This window comes from Haliaeetus albicilla, chromosome 2, assembly GCF_947461875.1.
Source record: "Haliaeetus albicilla chromosome 2, bHalAlb1.1, whole genome shotgun sequence".
NCBI classification, from domain to species: domain Eukaryota; kingdom Metazoa; phylum Chordata; class Aves; order Accipitriformes; family Accipitridae; genus Haliaeetus; species Haliaeetus albicilla.
This window is the reverse complement of record NC_091484.1, coordinates 16,920,071-16,944,157: the sequence shown is the minus strand read 5'-3', so window position 1 is coordinate 16,944,157 and position 24,087 is coordinate 16,920,071. Positions and strand designations below refer to the sequence as shown.

At 35.6% G+C, this 24,087-nt stretch overlaps 1 protein-coding gene across 2 annotated transcripts in view; it reads right to left on the bottom strand.

The window, feature by feature from the left end:
• Positions 1-24,087, bottom strand: part of ITCH (itchy E3 ubiquitin protein ligase) — a 66,215-nt gene that overhangs the window by 13,012 nt on the left and 29,116 nt on the right. The window contains exons 3-16 of one of the 2 annotated variants that reach the window (XM_069807656.1): positions 23,056-23,194; positions 19,768-19,892; positions 18,378-18,515; positions 16,113-16,155; positions 13,842-14,011; positions 12,412-12,646; positions 11,170-11,265; positions 9,697-9,871; positions 8,649-8,715; positions 6,653-6,737; positions 5,146-5,274; positions 4,421-4,493; positions 3,369-3,440; positions 569-657 (exon numbers count right to left, since the gene is read on the bottom strand). In XM_069807656.1, coding sequence (XP_069663757.1) covers positions 569-657; positions 3,369-3,440; positions 4,421-4,493; positions 5,146-5,274; positions 6,653-6,737; positions 8,649-8,715; positions 9,697-9,871; positions 11,170-11,265; positions 12,412-12,646; positions 13,842-14,011; positions 16,113-16,155; positions 18,378-18,515; positions 19,768-19,892; positions 23,056-23,194 — 1,636 coding nt within the window. The remainder of the gene's footprint in view (positions 1-568; positions 658-3,368; positions 3,441-4,420; positions 4,494-5,145; positions 5,275-6,652; positions 6,738-8,648; positions 8,716-9,696; positions 9,872-11,169; positions 11,266-12,411; positions 12,647-13,841; positions 14,012-16,112; positions 16,156-18,377; positions 18,516-19,767; positions 19,893-23,055; positions 23,195-24,087) is intronic. The other variant, XM_069807666.1, reaches the window with a different exon arrangement.

Here is a 24,087-nt window from a genome sequence, read left to right as displayed (position 1 = left end):
TAGCCAATCTGACTTCTTTACCAGAAAGTATGCTAGACCAAACTGAAACCAAGTTGAAACTAACAAACTACGAATGAATGTACAAAGTTACAATGACATACAATTGTCAGTGGTTTGGATAAAAACCACCCTTATCTAAATAAGCAGATTAAAAGTCTACCACTGATTTAAACATTAGGGTTTTAGGGACTGCTAATTAATATATGCACTCAGTTACATTCCAGTGAAGACTTTTGACGTGAAAGTAGATTTCTATTCACTTTTTCAATAAACCTCCACTTTGATATTAATGGTTGTACCAAAGGTTTACTGTAGTTCAGTAAACTGTGCATCTATAATGACTGAGACGATTAAAGTAATTCCTAATGTGAATGGAAAATAATTTTACACAATTTTAAGACATGCATACATCTTAAAGAACTGTCTTCCTCAGATATTCCGAGGAAAGATAAGGAATAAACTTCACTAATATTTTGAAAGCACTGCAGTTGAAGTATCTACTTTGGGGAAGTCTTCACACCAATAACTTGCAGAAAAAGATATTATTTGCCATTTCAGTTTAGTTTACCTTGCAACACCTCCATAATCTAAGCCTTCTTCACCAGGAAAAATAACCCATAAGCGTCTCCGTAGATCCTGAGAGCTGAAGCTCATTATCTTAGTAAAAGAAGAACAATCAATTCTTTTTAAGAAAACAGCTATAAGCACTGGCTAGACTTGCTACTATTTGCTATCAAGCAATATAGCAATTAATAATTCAGACCATAAGATGAACTATGAGTACATGAAGTACCTGCTTACGGGATGTTCAGGGAATCTGAAGCATTACTGCAAACCTATTTCCATAGATTAAAAAGTCAAAGATGCAAGAGAAAAGGAAATAATAATTGTGAAATTAAAGACTCAGGATACTTAGGCCAGCAACCTGTCTATAAGGATATGACAGAAATCCAGCCAATAAATAATGGGCCCAAAGTGAGTCAATACAGTATTTGTTAAATACTATACTGAATGGCATCCCAGTTACAAGTAATGAAGAGACATGATCAAGGACTCAAAGAAATAAATTAGAAACAAAACAATAATAAACCTTTTTTTTTTTTCCCTTCATTTTATAGCTTCATCTCCTAAAGAGGATAATAAAAATCTAGCTGGTTTGTTGCTTATTTTTTAAAAGTTAGGAAGAATCTTAAATGCTAAGAAACTTTACTGATGCTGGTTTTAATACAATGACCAAATTTGTAATTATGCTGATTTGGTCAACTGTTGTAGGTTTACATAAAAAAATTTCACATAGCACTTTTGTGTTTCCAAGAACCTTAAGTTTTTGTTTGCAGCGAGAGGCACAGAATTTGGATCAAGATTTGCACTTTCAAATCTCTCCTAGATGTCTGTAGTAATCATCACCAAAAAATTTGTAACCCCAACAGGTATCTGCAAATGATCAATGACTAACAAGTATAAAAAACTTAACTCAGGTCTTTGCAATTATGTCATCTAAATTATTGATAAGGCACCCTGTGTTCCTAAGGAAACCTAGGTTTGCTGATATTTACATAATTACATAATCTCTCTCTTGATTCTTTACAGTACAGTATAATTTTATTACCTCTACGGTTACCGTAAAAGGACCAAGTGCAATTTTAGAAATAAGGCTGGAGCTAACTTTCAGTTACAGGATTTATTTTGTCCCCTTCTAACCCTTTCTATTTGAAGACATCATTGTTCCAAAAGAAAAGACTAGCCAGCTGCACTATTTGTTGCTTCTGCTAAGCCACTTTATAGTAATTTGAACAAGAAAGCATTAATCCTTATTTAGGAATATATTTGTCTCAAAACATACTATTCTATTTGTTCAAATTTCCTGGCTTGACACATCTGTGATAATTCCTACAAGAAATGAAGCCTGAAGACATATAGGAAGATAAAAAACAATTCAGCTAGGGACAGAGGAAGCTAAAAGTTCCTATATTCTTAGATAAGGTATGCATTTTCTTAAGTTACTTTTGAGTCAGAAAAATACAGAAGTGTCCAAGAGGAGTATCTGCCAAGAGGAATTGTTCCATGCACTTCCAAGCCTGTCTCTATGTATCTTACTAGACTGACAAAGAGCTGCTTTTGGCTTCAATTTAACGAGCAATGGGAGTGATTTATTGCCACAATGAACATTCAAAAGTAATAGTAAAATTCAAAAGCATTTAAAAATATTGTATAGGAACAAATTTTAACCATGGTTTAGGTCTACAGACATTAATAGGCATTTTGCTACTAATAATCTAAATAGAATTAATACTTTTGTTTTCTTTTAACCATTTCATTACTCATTTAAGGACCCATAACACCCAGACCGAGATCAACTTAATATATTTTGGTACATAGCCCATGCTTATATAACACAGTTAGGAAAAATGTGCCAACAAACATAAGCACAACACGAAAACTTCCTGAGAATGAGGAGCTGCTCTGCCACAGCACTCCCCTCAAAATTAACTCAGATTTTAATTTTTTTTCCTTTCCTCAGAATTCTTTAACAAAATAACCTTCTCTGTCAGATGAATCAGCCTTTAGAGACAGAACTTCACAGTTTAGCATGATCTTTTAATATTGTTCTGATTTCAGCTGAGATAGAGTTAATTTTCTTTCTAGTGGCTGGTACAGTGTTTTGGATTTAGTGTGAGAACAATGTTGATAAAACACTGATGTTTTAGTTAGGATAAGCACTACTTAGCAACAAGTCAAGGATTTTTCAGTTTCCCATGCTCTGCCAGCAAGCAAGTGCACAAGAAGCTGGGAGGGAGCACGGCCAGGACAGGTGACCTGAACTAGCCAAAGGGATATTCCATATCATAGAATGTCATGCTCAGCATATAAACTGGGGAGGGGGGGGGGGGGTGTTGGCTGGGAGGCATGGATTACTGCTCAGGCATTGGTCAGTGGGTGGTGAGCAACTGCATTCTGCATCACTTGTCTTTTCTTGGGTTTTATTTCTCTTTTTTCAAAAATATTCCTATTGTTAGTATTTTCTATTTTATTATTATATATTATATTATTATTATATTTTACTTTAGTTACTAAACTGTTCTTAACCCATGAATTTTACTTTTTTTTTTTTCTTCTCAATTCTCTCCCCCATCCCACTGGCAGGGAGGAGTGAGCGAGCAGCTGCATGATGCTTAGTTGCTGGCTGGGCTTAAACCACAACAAATATGTAAGTATGAATGTATCCTAACTATTAAACTAGTATTTTTTTTTTAAGACTCAGTTAAAATAACATTAGCAAGACATCAAAGGGTCAAGAATGACATGTGACAATAAATTTAATCAACTCAACTTTTCATGCCCACTACCAACATGTTTTAATACAATACCTGTTGAAATGAGTCCTCAAATAATGTTTTTCTGCTCACTGTAATCTTTATGTGTTGTGGCATTGCCAGTTGCTGAAATGAAATTTTTCAGAGGTGAAGTGTACAATCACTTAAAAGTTTCTAATACTGAGTTTGGACTGTTAAAAGTTGTATATATTGTTTGAAGAGGTACAGCTGAATTTCACTAATCCATATAAACCAAAACCAGTAATCAAGATATTTAAATCGTAATTTACTCCAAGAACAAATTGCTTCCAATATTGATATCTACAGTGAGGTATACATGCCTCCAGATCCTCCTTAGAACAGGTTCAAATACTGTACTCTTACAAGACATCAGAAAACATTAAGATCAATAACATATTCTAAGTCAGCAAGTCTTTCTACCCCAGAAGTTAATAAAAAATTAGAAAATTTAGGTTATTGTGCACAAAATTCAAAGTGAAAAATTAGGCTAATCTCTGCTATTTTTCAAAGGATAATTCATTGACTCTTGAAAACTGGAACATTTAAACCTAAGACTTTTTCCTAAACACCAAGTTATTTAATCTTTTGATATACATGGAATTTAGAGGACCAAGACTGACACACTGGAATTTGATATTATTTTAGAGCACGCTAACATGCAACACAGTACATTCTTCAATGTTTAGATATGCATGTTCTGTGTCAAATGCCCTGCATTTTCTTCTGGAGGTATGTATTTGTGCAGAAAGTAGATCTTGTATTAACTATAAAAACACCGTGCCTCCATATATTCCCTTATTAACAACAGAAAGAAAACACTATTCTGAAATGCACCACTTACAAAAAAAAAAGCAGCTAAACTGATGTTCTCCTTTACTCTAAAAAGTTCTAAAGCCATAGCTTACCTAGTGTTAAAGCTTACACAAGTTCATACAAGTCCTGTATTTACTTCCTCTTAATTTAACTCACCTTTAACCTTAAAGTAGTTTGATTACCTTTACTTGCAAGGCATTGAAGAGTTCATTTAAAGCATGTAAGCAAAACCCCAAAATGCAAACAAATACTCCCAAGAAATTAATCCGTACCTGACACCAGAATCTGAAATAATGGACCTTTGCCTTGAAATCGCGCACATAAGCTATCTGAGGTCCATTGTCTCTGGAACCAAAAGAAGAAGAAAAATGAATTTCAAAAGTGGTTTTGTAATTTAAGTAAAAACCTGCAAATGTATTAGTTATACAGTTGTATGGTTTAGTTGGCTATCTAGTTGGAAGATTCTTATTCACATTTTTTGATTTTGGGGTGTAATTTTCTTGTTTTTAAACTAAATCTTCCTTTGTCAATTGTGGAGTGCATACACAGTACTTTTTAAACAGGATCTGATTATTAACTGTAAAAAAGGTTCCAACAGTAAGGATGGGGTGACATTTGATTAATTTAAGTTGGGAGTTAAATCAGAATTTAACTCCATTCTGATTCCTAAAAATCAAAGAAAGAAAGGGTTGAGTGTACTTTTAAAAAGAAAGACTAGTAACTGGAAGGAAGGGATCTGGTCATCAACAGTACTGATGAAGCTCCTTCATTACCCACAGATCTTATATACTACTTGACAAGAAGGATTCTAAAGTGTTCAAAACACAGCCTTCTTCAGGGACAGTTATCAGTGGATGAAAAAAGCTAGAAAATTAAGAAGCATTACTACATGTCAAACTTTCTGCATAAAAAAATGTACAAAGAGAAAAAAACTTTTAAAAATGATGCATGCTAACCTTCATTTTTGAAAACTTAGTATAATGTTAAAAACACTTACAGAGCAGACTTGCCCGTGCGAGGATCTATATATGTAGTGGTTCTCCTATTGTGATCCACAAAGTATGGAATACCATCCACAGTAAATCGCATTTCCCAGCCTTCTGGTAAGGGTTTCTCATTTAATTGACTATGGATACAAGAAAATATAGGGTAACTGATCAACTAAATACATTGTCAGTTGATAAATACCTGAGACAGTAAAAATTTTGGCAGATCTAGAAAAACTATGGATTGAGAAACTTTCCATTCAATATTTATTCTGCCTTTTTTTCCTCTTAAATTTTCATGTCAGCTCTCAATTAGACCAAAATGACTGTTTAAATAAATATTAGCTCATTTGGTTGCACTACCTGGAATAATGGCAAATAGAGACTTAAGGGAAAAATATAAGCAAGGTTTATCGATGCTTCCTCCACTTATACAACAGAATTTTATCTTCTAACTATTAGATCTTTACTCAAAAACTGATATAATTTTAATAAGTAGCTTTTGGTACCTCATGTATAATCACAGCAGCCAAAAAAGAGCTTCAGAATGACAAAAATACAAGAAAATGCAAATACTGATCTTGTATGATTTTTCAACAACTTCCAACTCCATTTTGGTATAAACAAAAATGGATCTCAATATATTTGGAAGACCTGAGTAGTATCACTCCAAAGTGCTCTCAGAGTGACTTCCCTCCATACAACTACATTGTAAGACCATGTTTCTAATTGTGAAGCCAGCATGCTGGGTTATATAAAGAATTATAGTGTTCTCCACACAGTCAGCTGCTGCAGATGTGATTGGGATGGAAAAGTTGTCATCTCTGGCTACAGGTATTACCCCTCCACACATACTAGGCTATTCCCCTCTCCCTCCTCTTACTCCTTCTCTATGGAGGACAGATGAAGTTGCTTCACCAAATGGAAATTTTCAGCTCAGGAGGAGTTGTGATTGAATACCCTTCACCCTCAATTTCCTGCCTACATTCCCTACCTCAAAGAGTCAGAGTGACCAGAACCTGAAATAAACAGTACTCCATTACTTTTAGTAGTGCCTCAAATTCTCTTTCTGTCTTTTTTCTTTTCTCCCCTGCTTTTTTAAAAAGGCATGAGGAGGGGTGCTGCAGTTTTTCAAGTTTGCCTTCTTTGTCTTTTAGCTATTGACTGTCTAGGAAATAAATTCAGGATCCCCTGTGCTATCCCATCACTGTATGAAAGAAATCCCTCCCTCCCCCAATGATAAAAATGTTTATACATGCGCGTCTTATTTATAAAAAGAGTAGGAGCTGTTCTGGGGAATGAACTTATTGCTGTTGACCAAGACTTTCCCAGTAATTGTACTCTTACTAAGTAATATTTTGACAGTTTCCATTTTGGCTAGTACCTTTTAATATTTTAACAGAATTTTGTGTAGGACAGTCCACGTTTCAGCTGTGGGCAGCATTTCCTAGGTCTCAGTCTCACTACTTTGTTACATTTTAATTCCAGACTTACATGAAGCTCCAACTGATTTCTTACCCCTGGCTCCTGGGATCTTCCCACTGAGTGATTCGTGTATTGTGATTGACAAAATACACTCTGCCATTGCTGTCAGTTCTCTTTTCTGAAAAGATGCAAAAGGAAAAAAAATTAAACACCTCCTTAATGTATTGCTGAGACTACATCAAATAAAATAAATTCATAAAATCAATCAACAGACCCTGCCACAGCCTCTGCCAATTTCTCTGTACTTCCTTTGACTCAACATCTTTTCACTTTCATTGACATTATTCCTTAACTGGCTATTCACAAACAGGAACCTTTCTTAATACTACTGACTGCTAATAGTCATACGAAACTGCACCATCACCTACCCTCAGTGAAAAGCTGCACTTGATGGTATTCATAGGTAAATTCTTTGTATCTCAGTTCTTATCCTGAAAAGTTCAGCTACCTCCACCTGCACTGCTTATACCAACAATCCTGACCACAAGAGATATTCTGGGCATCATAACAACAATATAAACATTGGTGTGAAGGAAGTAGCTCATCACAGGAGATTTACCTTTACTAGATCTATTGGCCTACTGTTTGCACTTTTAAAAAAGGTTTTTCAGTATTTTTGAAAGTTAAAAATTTATATGGCTTAAAATATTGATGAAGTTGAAATTTCTGTCTTAAGATCCTTTACTATGCTATTTATTTTTCAGTTGTAAGAAAAATTAATTGGAAGAACGAAAAAATGTAAGCTGTTTTCTCCACAGAAAATTTCCAGCTGCTTCAATTATGGTTACATACCTTACAAGCAATATAGATGGTAAACACAAAACAGGTAACAGATGTATACACAAGGATCAAGAAAGTACAAGGGCTTCATATTCAAATTATGAGCAGGGAATAAAAAATGATCAATGTAGTTTCCAAGAAAATACATTTATATTTTCTCTCAGATAGTTTAGTGTCTGCCTGTGATTGAACAAAGCTTATGATAAATGCCCCCGCTTGGTCTTCTGTACCATTCTGCAGCTCTTTATGCAATTTTTATTTAGTGTTGCAAGAGAAATACGGAATATAGAATACAAATTTACAAAAACAGGCCAAAATCTGACTACCACAGGTAAAAAGCTTCAGTTTACAAGAGAAGTCTGGAAGTAGACACTTGTCTATGAGAGTTACACTGATAGCAGATTTCAACATGATGTGGCCACTCAGTTTTGTTGTTTCCTGGGCAATGTCAGCCTACAGAACTTTCTTTGAAATGTTATATATGTAATGCAACAAAGCACAAGTGTGGTGAACAACAATTTTATGGCATGAAATTGTATCAATACCAGAACTAAAAATCCAAACAGTTATGTTTGAAAAACAGATGAGCCAAAAACCCAGGACTAACTGCCAACTAATTACTTGCTTTAAAATTACACAATTCTGAGAACTTTGCCTATGTATCATGAAACTTGAATTCTTATATCTGCTTGACAGTCACACAAGAAATTACTTTTACACTTACATTTTTGTACACACGCCCTCCAATTATATTAATTGCAAATTTTTAACCCTGTAAAGTACAAAACCAAATTTATTACAGGGAGAGGGGCAAGTCAAGAAGTGGTTAGCTGTCATTATAAAATGCATTTTCAGATCAACAAAACTCTCCAAGAATTAGCTTGGAGAGAGAATTTGGCAGTCTGATTTAGAGGGGATTTGGAGTCTGATTTGGCAGGAACGGGATGGTGGCGGGGAAACCCGCCTAATGAAAGTGGTAAAAAGGGGATGACAGTGTGAAAGAAACTATTATGATAGTTACAGGGAGTAAACCAGAATACTTTATAGCTTCTAATCTACTTTGAAATCGCACATCCTTGTCAGGACTCTGTTTTAACAGCACATTTGATTAGATTTAATTTTAAAAGATTTTTAATCCAGATTTCCATTTTAAAAAACTAGCCTAGAACAGATGACAAAATAATTTGCCAGAAGTATGCTTTAATGTTTAATTACATGGCATTACAAAACACTTTCAAGTCAGTCTTACCCCATCCATGTGGCAGAGGGCCAAGAGGATCAAACTCTTTGTTCTGTGTGGATGAAAAGTCCTGGTTCTGCAAGTCACACAAGCAAATGGTGCATTAATGACTTGTCATTTGCTTTCCAGATGTTCTACCATAGCAATCACAAATTACTGAAGTAAATGCATTTTTGTTAATGTTACATATAAGCAAAGATGCCAACAATTTATTTTTCTCCACAGAGAAGGCCTACTTTACAGACCTTGGCATGCTTAATTAACTACAGTGCCAAGAAAATAATTATTCTTTGTTTAGTGCCCCTGCCTACGCAGAAGGGAAATTAGTACAGCAGCACCCAAAACAATCAGAAAGCAAACCACTTCATTCCTGCATTCAGTACAGTTCTCCCTACCACCATTTATGAGGTCCATTTTTACTCTCTACACACATGGCAAATTTAGAACCTACACCATTCTTGATAAACTAGTAGCATGAGTTGGAGTCATCTGAAGACTACTATTCATCAGAGGTAAACAATGGATTTAAAATTCTGGAAGGATTATTTTCAATTTCCCTGCTTTCATAACATTCATTGTGCATATTTCATTTTACCCAAAGCAGAAATGTATGTCCTGTGAGATTATTTACCTTCCAGGTCTTTGGCCAAGCCAATACAAGACACAATACAAATAAACCAGCTTATTACTAAGCTGTAGGTTGTTTTGAACTAATGGCTTTTATCAATATAATACATCGAATTTTATCAAAGAACACCACCTATCCAGCTGACAAATAAAAACCATCACACTGCATGTGCTGCCTACAGTCACTGCAAGGACATGAACTGAGGTTACCAATTATTACTTCCTGCCATGCTACACACAAAAAGATACTATATTATCATAAAGAATAAACCATAACAAAGTCTGATATCTTTATGGAGAAAAGTCACACACAAGCATGCCCCAAACCCAAATACATATATACTTTCAATATGCAGAAGAGATACTAATAGGTTGAAAATTTGAAAAAGATGCCTCTCACTTAACCTTTAGTCATCATTATAGTCCTTACCCCATATATAAATCTCTGATTAAACTGCTGCATAGCTCCTTGAAGCTGACTGCGCTGAAGCTGCCACTGCTCATAATTCCGGACAGACTCTAATGTTGGTCTCTGCCACGTTGTTGTTCTAGTGAAGTGGTCGACATAATAAATTCTCCCCATGTTGTCAACTCGTCGCTCCCAGCTTTTAAAAAAATCACAAGCAACAGTTCTCAATAGCAGACAATTTTAAGGGCTCAGAAGCACTTTTAGGCGAACAGGCAGTATGTTGGAAGTGGATATAAAGCATGGTCTCATCGGCAGGCTTTTTTTTTCCTCCTTTTACCCTCCACTAAAACTATGTAAGAGCTAAAATAGTTTGAGAAGAATCACTTCTACTTTGTTGCGTATTATACCAAGTCAGACTCATTCCATTTACTGTACTTTTTTGAAATAGTTTTCAAGACCTACACAAACCACTGTTAATACTATACCGTCATTATTGCATTTATCCTGCCCAACCCAACTGCTTTCTCCTAAGAAGACAGTAGAAACCCTGGCAGTTTGGACTGTACAATGCAAGATTTCCTCACACTCTAATTTGGCAGAAAAGGAATGTGTGGGCATTGGGTTTTGGTTTGGTGTTTTGTTTTGGTTTTGTATTGGGGTTTTTTAATTATTTTCAGTTCATATGAAATCAGTACTATTTACAAAACTTGAATGAAAACCCTGCTGTTCTGAGTAAGTTTAAGTAATACACTAGTCAATCCTCTCAAAAAGTTAAAAATAAATTGAGTATGACAGGCGGGTTCCCTTTATGAGACTGTCTGCCAGTTTTTGTTCTTTAATACCAAGTTTTCTTTACTAACCCATGTTTTTACTTTGTAATTCTGTAGTGTGTGAACCACTTAAGTATGAATGAAGTGCAACAGAGTAATTCTTACATTTTTCTTACATTCCTTAAAAAATAAGAAATGTAGAACAAATGTGAACACCGCTTCCATGTAGAGACTAACATCACTGGCTGTTCTGATGCTAGCAGCTGGAAAAGCCTAATAACCAAAGCTGTTTATAAAAGTATAGTAAATTAGCAGCTGGGAACCCCGAGACAAGATCAAAGGACTGCAAACAGTAACCTCAGGATAAAGAGGTAACCAAGGGCATTCTTCCTCAAGCTCAATCCCAAAATACTTTTCTGTGGTTTTGGTTCTCTTTTACAGTTGGGGGTGTCTATTGTCTTTAACTTAAATCCATTTCTCAGTAAAGATGCACTTGCTTAATCTTTGACAGGAAATTCAGATTCTGTTATTTTTGACGTTCAACTCTTTTCCATACTATGTACATTTTTGCAGAACTCCTTAGAGATAACCTGGAGCAATTGTTTACACTGGGTTCTCATTTCTATTTACAAACATGCTTTCTAGCTTTAGTAAACTGTCAGTTAATTAGTTTCTGAAAAATCCAGACATATCCTAGACAATCCTGTAACTTAACGTGGCTCACCTTGGAGGAAGAGGCTCTGGCCGATCCCACGTCGTTCTTTTTTCAACATGATCTACATAGTATACTCGACCATGTTGGTCTACTCTTTGCTCCCAACTGAAAATAAAACAATATTTTTATCTTCCTCCAGATCAAACTACTCCAACCATTCATCTACAGTATAAAGATGAGAAATATTTTTTTTCATAAAATGCTTATTTCTAAATAAAATGCTTGAAAGTAACACTTGGTTCATGAGATGCACCAAAACGCTGTAGCATATACAATGGTTCAATGTTCCTATTAACAGTAATTCTGTGTCAACTAGAATACGAAAAACATTCTACATGACCACCTTCAGTTTCTGGGAAACTGAAGCTAAAATTCATGCCTATGCATACAATTTTAGCAAGCAATGAAGCAAAGTTTTGTATTCAAGCATATCAATAACCTGTTGAACAGAATAATCTGTAGAGCGTAATCCCCTTTTAGAGTAACATTAATTCAATTTAAATCCTCAAAACATGCAAATTTTGTACAGATCACATATATGCAGAGTTCATCATAAGGGCACTGGTCACATATTTTCTGCATATGCAGCATTTGGGATACTGACTTACCCTTGTATTTGCATCAAATGTAACATTGTGGGGGAAAAAAAGCATGCTGATTTGCCATTTCTGATGAAATCAAAATGGTAAAGCAACAACCGATGCTTTCAAGACTGCTTTTATATTTCACAGTTGTCCTGTGAGTAAGTGAGGTAATTCAGATCTCTCCTACCTTTTGGTTCAACTGCCTGCAAATTAAGGCAGATATTTCACCAATTACACCATTCACATTGGTAAGCTTTTGCTTTCCCTCACTCAGAGTCCAGAAACTTCAAGACATATTGCAGATTATGTACTGCAATAGCAGCTTTTCTTCTACTTATCTACAGCAATATTTTACGACCTGACTTCATTCTAGTTTGAAGACAGCAAGCTGCTGCACTATTTAAAACTTCTATGTTTCACTGACATGGGAATGTACGACAAGTATCAAAAATATCTGAAAGATTAATTCTTTTCTTGAATAAATCATGCTTGAAGGCCTACCAGACAAAACAGTTATGACAACCTCCAAATTAATATCAGGGCGGGGCGGTTGTTATGCAGCAAAAGGCAGATGTTATGAATGTTTTGTTACACCTACTGTAAGTAAAATAAAGTAAAACCAGAAAGGTCAGCACAAAAAAAGAAAAAAAAGTCATTAAACTCGTACCCAGGTGGAAGAGGACCTTGACTGACTGTAGTAAGCGCCTGAGGTGGAGGATTTACTGGCTGGACTTGTCTGGATACTGGAGGTGTGGTGAGTGCAGCAGTTGCAGGAGCTGTTGTTGCAGCTGTTGCCCCCTCAGGGCTCTGTTCTGAAGATGTATTTGCAGCTGTACCTGCCAGTGATCCTGCACTGGCCCCATCACTTTCTGTGGATGTGGATGAAGGACCATTTACACTTGCTATGATGTCAGAGATATCAAAGACAGAAAAAAAAAGCCTTTAACTGATATTTATCACCAATCTATTTTAGAAGTTGTAAACCACAAAAGTAAACATGCAAGAACTGGTATTTCAAAGTGCACACATACAGCCACATTTTGCAGCTTACACAAGAACTAAAAAGCAATTTTGTCTCACTTTGTAAAAATGCTTTAATCCAAGAACTGCCATCAACAGCACAATTTTGGTATTTCTGATAGAATATATCATATTTACCAAAGCAAGTTGTCTGCATTCCATAAACACTAAACAATTATAAACAAAAAACTACCTTCTTGCATTGATGAGTTAATTATTTTCCATTTATTATTCAGAATAATGATTTAAGAGATAATAAGCACAAAATTTTCAAGAAGAGATTTGACATTGCATGGAAAGAAATTACCGGAATGGGAGGGGATACATACATTCTTTTAACATTTTCAGTTTTTTCTGAATGCCATTTGGTGGGTGGGATTAAAAGTTTATACCAGTCAGGCCTTGTTACTGAACTCCACTGGATTAATCTTTTAAAGTAATTACTGTACTGCAGTTTCACATCCAGACTCAGCATTTATCAATTGTAATAATGAGACTACTGAAACAGATTGCAGTGTATGGGCGTAAAGGAGTTACCCTAAAAACATCGACTAACTATTCAGGACTACTTGTCCTAAAGTTTTGTAGTTTTTAAATAATCACATAAAATTAAAAAAAATTATCCATTTCAGTGCAAAAGAGTAATGAATGTTTTAAGTGCGGCTATTTCACAGAATTTAACTAGAATTGTAGAAACAAATAACTAGTATTTCAAACCCTAATATTATCAACTTGAGACAGTTCTGAGTCCTTCACTAGATTTCATCTCAAGCCTCAAACTCAGTGGATCTCTTAGTGCAGTAGTAGCATTCATTTGCATTCTTTTGGTCCCAGCCCCACTGTATGTTGCAGTTATCTCTGCAATCATTACTTCGCAGACATTGAAGCAAGAAATTTCTAATAGGAACAATGATTAAACAACATGTACTGAATGCAAGCTTAAAAATAGTCCTTCAGAAGTTACATGCCAAAGAATTTACCATGAAAAAATGTAGTTAAAAATCAGCATCAGAAACAACAATGTTCATTCAAAGAGTGTGCAGCTTTGAAATGAATACCTGGCCCTAGAATACGTACCAGCTACTGAAGTGGGTCTGCGGGGAGTGGGTGGAGGTGGTCTAGAAGGCCTTGGAGGTCTAGAAGGTTTGCAGTTTCCATTTGTGAGTAATGGAGAATCACTGCCGTTAACAGTCTTGTTTTCATTGGGAGCAGCATCTTCACAGCCTTCAAGGCCATTTGAGTTAGTCCTTTTGCAGGAAAAGACAGAAAGGAGAACTGTTCTAATAGTCTATGGGTGACATCAAACTTTATGGAAGACACTAAAATGTAATACTTATGATTAGGTGAGACTCTTACATTCATAATAATTATAAAAACCTATACATCTGTATAAACATACTAACAGTTTATCTCCTGAGGTATATGAAACCTCAACTGATGAAAAGGTTGTGAAATAGATGTATATAACATCTGTCACTGAAATCTCCTCTCACCTCCCAACTCGATGCACCTGCCTTTAGGCCCAGGCTCTGGATGTTGCTGCTCAGCTATTTCCACCCATGAATTCCACTTGTCTCTAATGAGATGGGAAGCTGACTAACACCTGAGAACAGCCTGTGTGCATTTGCTCCACAGGGCTAGTGTATGCTCAGAACACACAGAATGCTTCAGATTTTTACAAAACTTAATTACGCATACACCAATTTCCCCCTAAACTCAATTCTGGAAAGGACTGGAGAATTTAGGACTGAGCATTAAGGTTTTGATGAACAGCTATGAATATAAGCTTCTCAACTTTACAAGAATTAACAAACCAAATAGAGTACTGACCCATCTCTACTGTTCAGTAATACCCAGCAATTTATTATTTTGATATATTTGTAGCTCCTTAAGCAGAGTTACAGGTATCTACATCTTTACTTCTAAAGCATTTTCTTTTCAGAATATGTTGAGCAAAATAAAAAGATTGTCAACTAAAACTCCAGTGGACTGACAGGTCAAGTACATAGGTCATCAGTAATAAAACCATAGGTTACTGGTTTCAGCCCAGTACCTCTAAATTACATTCCTTTAAATGTACACAAAATAAAGAACAGTAGGTAAGCCTAAGTAAATCAGAAGTCATAGAGGATCAAGTAGAATCATGTACATTTGACCTCAATATCATTGTCAAACACACTTTTGCTCTATAGCAAGTGTGGTGCACATAATTCATACCATACCACACCAACCCCAAAGTAAATCACTATGAAAGCATGTACAAATCATTAGTGATCTGAAAGTTGCAAGAGCTATAACCGAGGTTTTCCTCAGTCCCAGAAAGCATACTGCTGTTGTTTGAACATTAAAGTCAAAAGTGTAACCTTTTATCTTTAGTGTATTTGACCAGTTGGCTTAAGGTACAACAATACATATCAAAACACTATTACACACTAACACATTACTATAACAATAACCACTGCTAGACATATTCCAGATCATTTACATGATCCTCAAAATGGACCATTAATGAACACAAAACCCCCACTGGTTGGTACTAAAACCAAATCAGCTATTATTACTATTATTGTTATACTATCACATACTCAGGTATTCTGAATACCCAAGCATGGAAACATTCTTCTGAGCATGAAAAGGAAACAGAACAAAAAACCCCCAACATTCGTGGGAAGACTTCAGACAACATAGCTAAGAGAGTTACAATCTATTTAAAAAAACAGTGAAAATTAACTTGGCTACTCCAGGCGTCATCCGAGTGTTGTGCATTGTACAGATCCTTAAAATACTTGTACTGGGAACTAATTGAAGTGGTATGGTGCTCATTGCAGGTTAATCTACCATCAAGTATGGTCACACTTTTATCCTACCAAGCAGCAGGCAGGGTACATAATCTGGTATTGACTTTAAAACACTGCAACTGCTAGACAGCTCTTGGTATCTTCTTAATAAAGCTAAATATAATTCTGGTATCTCTATGCTATAAAGCAAAACAGTTTGAAAATAACCAGTGCCATTTATGCACCACTGGGATTTTTTTTTTTTTTTAATATTTTAATTTGGTTAATCACTGGGAGAAGGATGAGGAACATGAAGGGAAAAAACCCAAAAGATCAGTCAGGTATGGAGGCAAACTGATGCTAGAAGATGGGGCTCAGATTGAAAACAATTTAATATGTGAACATACAATGGTACAGTATTTTTGTTTAGGACATGCTCAGATCTTAACAGATGCTGTTGCAGGGCATGCTCAGAATTTTTTCAGTTGTCTCCTTTATAAAACATACAGTTCCTCTTTCAAAACTGCAAACACTAAAAGGCAGTATAAAAAAAAGAAGAAAAAAATCTTACCGTGTATCATTCTTTACTTTGGAGCTATCATTCTGTGTAGGACCTTAAATACCATAAAGAAAAAGGCAACAGAAGTATAAGAAACATTCTGAATAATTTCCAAGAAAAGAAGCAGTCTTTAATGCTCACATTTCTTTCAAATGTAGAGGTAATACACTATGTGCTGCTTATATACTGTCTTATTTCAAAACTGCATACATTTTGCATGTCTATCTATATGTTTGTGTACATTTTTTTTAAACCACTGCCACTGTGACTAATATTTTCACTTTATGGAAGATATAACAGGATATCATTTGACTGTATTAATATTCCGAAACACACACAGTTCAGTAACATTGTTTCCTGTCTTTGTAGCAGTATGAAGCAGTGTTCTCCATTCTTGAAGTGGAGCTGGCTTTTCATATTGTCTCCCTTTTCAATGATGACAGGCAGAGCAGGAAGGGCAACAACTTCTCTAAAATCTTCCCTCTGGTTGGCTAGCAAGCAACTGCAGGGGCTTTGTTTTCTGGGGCTCTCTAGCCTGGACCTTTCCCCTTCTCTGTACATTAATTAGCATAAAGACATTCAAGCAGGTACAAAATACGGCTGTACTCCAAACAGAATTATAGCAGCTCAGCCTAGATTTACAAACTTTTTGCAACTGCTTGTTCAGCCAGCTTCGAAATATTTGTCTTTTGTGCCAGCATTTGCAATACTTGAATATGCAGCACAGAACTGCTCATTCATGTAGACAGCACAAATACTTTATTTCCATGGAATTAAGCAAGTGTCATTAACAAAGAAATGAATTATCAATTCTGATGGGAACTATGTACAGATCTAAGCCAAAGACAAGGATGTAGTCATGTAAAGGCTTATGATAATGTGCTGTTAGTGGGCTGTGCACGGAAGTAATTTTAATTCCAGATACAGAAATCTTAACTTAAAAAGCTACTCAATAAACAATATATTTTCCTGTAAGTACCTTTAGCCTGTACAATAAGAATGTGTTAGACTACTTTAAGATTTAACTCTTTCTTCACATGCTCCAGTCCCCTGATTATCTGGGAACCCTCTGCTGAACTTCGGGCTTGGTATGTCAATGTCTGTCTTTACTGTTGAGCCCAAAACTTTATATAGTATTCAGTTCCACTACCTGCATGCCTTTTTCTACTTGCTAGCACCTTTTTCTCAGTAGGTGAACTTCAGGAAATGGAAGAAAGCACAGATGAAAACCAAGTATTGCATAGGAGGAAAATTTGTTACTTTCACTACATATTTCTATTAACACACCTCAGCCCTGCTCTAAAAGCCCCACACAATCCCAGCATTTGGCTTTTATTTTTTAAAAAATCCCACACCATCAGATCATGTGACATCCTTTTAACAAGATGCAAAGAAAGATGGACTAAAAGCTTTAAGAAATGACAGTTACAAAGCTAGTGTGTTCAAGTTTTCTATGATACTTAGATGGAAACTCAAGGCAACTTCCTCTAGTCTTCTAGAAAAAAAAAAAAAAAAAAACCAACCAAAAAAACCCCACCAAACCCCAGAAGCCTAAAAATTGCCAATTAACTGCCTAGGTAGTTGCTACAGCAGACAGTCTCTTCAATGCTACCTTCTGGAGAAATAACCTCTTGCCTATTTCTACTTTGTAACACACAATACCCTCAAAAATGCTCCCTTGCCTGTCCTGCACCAATGGAATTAAAACATCTCACTTTTTATTTTAGTGTAATTACACATTTTACCTGTATTCAAGATTTTCAGTTAAAAATCATACTAGTTATCTGAAGACACCAACTAAACAGAACAGTGGATCCCTCTCTGCAGCGCTCCACAGGGAATACAATCTATTATTTAAATGAGATTTTAAGAAAAACAAATATAAACCCTAGTGAGCAGAATACTTATTATTATGATGATGATGATGAGATCAGACTAACTTATTTTATATTCTTTTCTGTTTATGATGTTATTAAACATTCAGGGTAGCTAGAGGGTTTCATTAAAGTTTGGGATTGCTAGATGTAAGTTAACAAAGTCTAGAAAATAAAGATGCTGATCTTATTTTCGTTACAGTAAGGCTGAAAATCTTCACTGTGGACTCCACTGAGGATTCCACCTCAAATAAAAACACATAAGAGTTCTGGTCTCTACAAACAGGAAGTTATAGAAACTGCTGTTATTATAATTATTAAAACACTGTGTTAAAGCTTCCAGAAAAACAGCTTTGTACACCAGATATATGTAGAGGGCACATTCAAACTGAAAGTTACTTACTTCTTATACTTGAGGCATCACCATTGGTTAGGAGCTCAGGATCTACCTGCATCCCATCTAGACAGACAGACAAATCTCCTACCACTTCTGCTGGTTCTCTGTCACCAACAAGATGCAATGTCACCACTACCTGCTCAACTGAAAAAGTACAGAAAAGAATGGGAGTTTATCTTACTACATGACAAAAAAGTGCATTTTATTCAAGAAGCCAATCATAGACTACAGTGATCAAGGGAAAAAAAACCAAACCAAAACAAACCCCAGAACTACAGCTCTGTCTCTCCATAATTTTTTGTGTTTTATGTGGTGAAACTAATAATTTCCAGATGCCAGTAAAAAGTTATTATTTCTACAAAAAGGGGAAAACTGGAGCATAAGCTTGTTGCTGACTAAAGAAAGGATTATCATTACAGCAGAGATTGAGTCTCACGTTTCTGCCCACACTTCTAAAGCAATTAATACACCTGTCTTCAAAAACCCATAGTTAGGAAATGTAATTCACCTTATTCTTCATACAGAACAAATATCAATTCTATCTTCTGATTAAAATATTTCACATTTATATAATAACATCAAGATTCACATTTTGAATGTGAAGATTTTGCATCATATCCCCAGACCAAAGGTATTTTCAGGGTAAATAACTGTTTTTCAGTGAAACAGAACTGTAAATAAACATTTTTGACAAAATGGTTTGAAACAAAATCCAGTGAATTACAGCAGGGTGTCTGGTGTCACACAGAACAAGGTAGTCACCCAAGGTAATTTTCACCCAGATTCAGCAGGACAGTAACACTATCAGAACAGCTTATTACACTGCTATCAACATGCTGCATTTACAATGCCCACATCTGCAAGTCTGGAAGCAAACACTTCTTTAAAGGATGGAACATAAGTATGACAGCACAAAGCTATATGCTGTAGCAACATAAATTCTGTAACAGGTGTGTAGATTTCTATATCTCTCTTTCAGGCTTCTTAAGATGCACATACTGCTGAAAGGCTAACTAGTTCCAAGATGCATGAAATAATATAACACATCCCTATAACACTATTTAGCACAAAAACAACCTTACACAATTCCTGGTCTAGCACCAGGAACATACCAGAGTTTTAATTTTTAAGCTATATAAAAGGAAACACTTTAATTAGGCTTTCACTCTTGCACATACTAGCAAAGTAAAAAATACAAGTTTTCAGTGACACCATAGCAGACTGTGTATAATGAAAAAAGACTACACTGAAAAGGGAGGAGGAAGCTCATAAATGGAATCTGTAGCAACAAAAGCAATTCTTAAGGGCCATCTACAGAGTTGTACAGAGCACTCATTAACAGACAATTCCTGACAAATTCTGCAGCATTCCAAGGTATTGTTAATCTTATACTTACGTTTCATACTGTTTGATTTCAAAGTCTCATGAATATCCAGAGCAGCACTTCCAAGAAGGACATCAGATTTTAATGTTTGATGGCTCCAGACTCGAAAGTTTAATTTACTTACAGGAGTCACAATTCTGAAAAGAAAAAGTTGAGCACTATATAAGGGCATCTGTTGGCAGGGGAAGCGGTTGAACCAAGAAATCTACTTCAACTGTCACTTAAAATTATTTAAAAACAAAGAAATAATGGTGGAAACATCAAACCATTTCTAATTATCCCATTCTAGTATGCAGTCACATTTATATGTCATGTAAATCAAGACTGTTGCAAGACCACTCACAGACTGAGTAGATTTTTTATTATTACTATTTTAAGGGAAGTATCTATAGAAAAACTATTGGCTCACTATCAGCATCTGAGTGTAACCAGGATTAGAAAAAAAAGACTGATTCTTGCAGGTTCACATTTCATGAGTGTTCCAGCATTTGCATACCTTGATGTGAGAATTTATCACACAGACAGGGAAGACAGCAAATTTGCTTTCTGAAGAGGTTATCAGAAAATTTTAGGACATCCCATAAAAAGGGAAGTACTCGGAAATACTAAAAATTATTTCAAGTATTTTTAGAAGATGACTGTTCCCCTAATAAGCTGGCACATACTTACATCATATTATGACAAAGAAGCAGGAATATATACAAAATTATTTAACATTTTACTAGTGTAATTCTGGCTTCACAATGCATTTACTGAGAACAGAACAACACACTACATCTTCCATGGCTTAACAATTCAAAAACTTCCCTCACCATTTCCAGGAGTAGGATGTATTACTTCTACAGTGTGCTAATTTGATTATGTCCTTGCGGAACTGGTTCCGGGTTTACTACCAGAAAAGTCCCTTACGGACACAACTATCACAACAGTTTCTCTTAATTTCAAATCAATTCAAAAAAGAATTGAACCATTTATTTCAACCCCCCTTCACTTCCCTGAGGCTTTTCTTAAATTTTGACTTGTTTTAGTGATGCAAAAATCTGAACTTCATTCAAAGCGTGGTGCTACAACCTGGAAAGATGCCTTCTAGAGAGCAGGCACAGGACAAACAATGGCAATGTAAGCCCCTACATAGTCCAAACAAGAGCCAAAGTTCTCTCTGAAAAACCTTGTGGACTGGTAAGGTCATAAAACCACAATACTGTAGTAGCCTCTGCCAAACACACAGACAGTTTGAATTTGTCAACCTGTGGCAGAGAAGGTACATCTCCTCCTAGAAAAGCCATCAGCAGAGTCAATCCCCAAACCTGAAAGCTCTTATCAAGGATTGCCTATGCAGTAAAACCCTCCACTCCCAGATTGAGGCCAGCAGTTATGTCCTGGGAGACCCCCTTACTGGAGAAGAAACACATGCAAACGGAAATATTTTCTGCCACAGCAGTTACTTAGTCTTCCTCCCTCCAGCTCCAAAACAAGCCAAATCAAACCATGCTCATTTCAAAACTGCTAAATCTCACCAAACATTTTGCAGCAAGATGATGACAGCTGAGATAATGTATGTGATCAGGCAAATCATGAGAATAAAGGAACTCTCCCAGTGATAAGAAAAGCCTAGAAGCCTAGATTTTTCTTTTTCCTTCTTAAAGGTATTCCAACAACAGCAGAAAGATGAGCATCACAAAACAGCTGATATTACAATTAAGAATGGAGTCACAAAACTTTTTTTTTTCCTAGAAAGTTGCTCTTAGAGGTAAAATATTCACCTGTCCCTCATGCTCTCTTGAGTTTTGAGAAGCCGTACAAGAGAAACAAATTTACCTAAGTATCAGTTCCTGACACTGTATGAACACATTTCTGTTTTTTTAAAGAATATCCCTAACAGCAACTTCAAAGTAATTTTTAATACGGATATTCTTTTAGAAGGAACATTCTAACATTTATATATTTTTAAAGTATTTCAATTGTGAGAAACAGGTATTAAAAGACTGTTTATTTTCTCAGTGGATAATTTCACTTGTATATCGTTGATAAGTCCAGACTTTCATAGTTAGACCATCCCTTCAGAATATGCAGCTCCACCTAACAGACTGCCTCCTAGAAGAACCACCCATGGTCCATACCCATTTGCAGAAGCTGTTACACTTTTCCTTTTTATTCTGAATCTGAATGTAAGCAGCTGTGTCAAAATATTTCCTAAAAAAACAATTAACTTACTCCACTAAGTTCCATGTAGCATTAGTTTAATCTTCAATGAAGTTGATATGCATTGGGTGTCTCTGTTTGGCGCTTACTGAACAAAAATTACCCATGTATTATTGTGTGGACTTGCATAGCTCAAGCCACAAACATTTCAATTAAAAAAAAAGAAAGAAAAAAGGCAGTCTTTAAAAAGCCAAAAGAAAATTCTGCTCTTGCACATTGATACGCATGTAAAGCACAAGGTTTTCTCTTTCTTAAAATACTACTTCACAGTGGAAAGTAAGGTAAATAGTAGTAACTAAAACTTCATAATAATCTGAATTACAAGAAAAGAACGGGCACAAAAAAGGTTTTCATCAGGCAGGAATGTTCAAGGTGCCTCAAGAATAATAATCTAGAATTTAAGCAAAAGCAAATGTGCAAGCAAAAGACTGACCTTTATCCCAGTATTCCATGTGACACATTCTTAAGAGAAAACTAAATTTCACAGAAGCTGCAGATCATTCTTTTTCCTGTGCTTTATACTTCCTATCATCTCACAACATAAATACTGGGCCAAGCAAACATCACCAGCTGTGTTCATCTTGAATCTAATGTTAGTTTTGTACTCTGAAGGCACAAATTAATCGGGAATTTTGTACCTGTGATTGAATTTAGACATGCGCAAGACAGAGCTAACTACCTATGCTATGGCATGGTACACAACAAAGTGGTACACAAAGAACAGCTACACTTTTCAGCCACAGTATTTCTGAAACACCATAACCTTAAATGTGACAAAAATGTGCATGGGACTGTCAGTTTTAATATCAAATTACCTTACTTTCGTTATTACTCACAGAATTAAAGCTCCTTTGATATGCCAATACATTAATACAGAATACATTCCTGCATAAGCACTGGGTCCTTTCCATAGGACATAATGCAATAGTTTGTAAATATATATTCCAGACTAATATATTCGCTCCAAAAATTACACAAATATCTTCATATCATGTAACACTGAATGCCTTGCTTAAAATAAAAATGCAACCTGTAAATCCACTGTTAATTGCATTAATTTAGCTCAAATAAATTGGAAAACAAAACCATCAAACCTACACTGTTAGATGCTGTTTCCACTTGGGGCTATTTGTATTGTTGCATTTTTCTGTCTTCTTTGACTGTCCATCTACTGAGACTTCCACATAAGGGCTAGGTCCAAACCATTTATTTTTTTCTTTTAGCTTTGCTGAAATAACTGTTAAGAAAGAGAAAAATAATAATTTACTCAATAAGATTTCAATTGCAAATAGTATTTTTCAGTTGTGTGCTTCAGTATTCAAGTATTGGGTCATTGATGCCTGACAGTAACACTCAAGAAAAAAAACGACATTAGATGGACAAAAATGCTCTTGCATTCCAGATCATTTTATACAACACTATAGCTCACACAAATGCCTAAAACATGCAACAGTACTTCTAAAACATCAGACACTGTAATCAATAATAATCAATATAAGATCCAAAAAAGCAGTTAGGTGTTTTAAGTAGAAAATATCCTCTATAACCTCCTCCTGTCTATCACCAGCCAAGAGAATTCCTGGAGTTTATTATGCTTGCTTGTTAAAAAGCTCAAAACATAATCTGTCTCTCTCATTAAGGAACCATGGAAAACTGCCACTACTTCTGGTTAAAAGAACATCATTAAGAAAAAGAACTTTGTGTTAAGTTTTCTGTATCAAAGCAAAACTTACAGAAAAGCTAACTAAAGGCAAACTTGAGTTCCATTAACTGCCTACTGTTCTAGAAACAACAAAACCTGGACAGGACTTGCAATTCTAGAGCTTTAATTGGGGGTTGGGGGGCAGCTGTGTTGGTTTTTTTTGTTTGGTTGGTTTGGGTTTTTTTTTGTGTGGGTTTTTGTGGGGTTTTTTGTTTTGTTTTTTTTTTTTTTAAACATTCAACATAATTGACTGTAATGCTCCTGTCTTTCCAAACACTGTGGCTACGTTGCCTCCATTTCGCCAAAGAAGTATGCATATGCATCAGTCCACACTAAACTCAAAAACCAGTATTTAAAGATATTATAATTTCCAGCTGGCCAGTGAACTCCACTCTGTTCTTACAAATAACAACTTGGTCTCCTGTGCT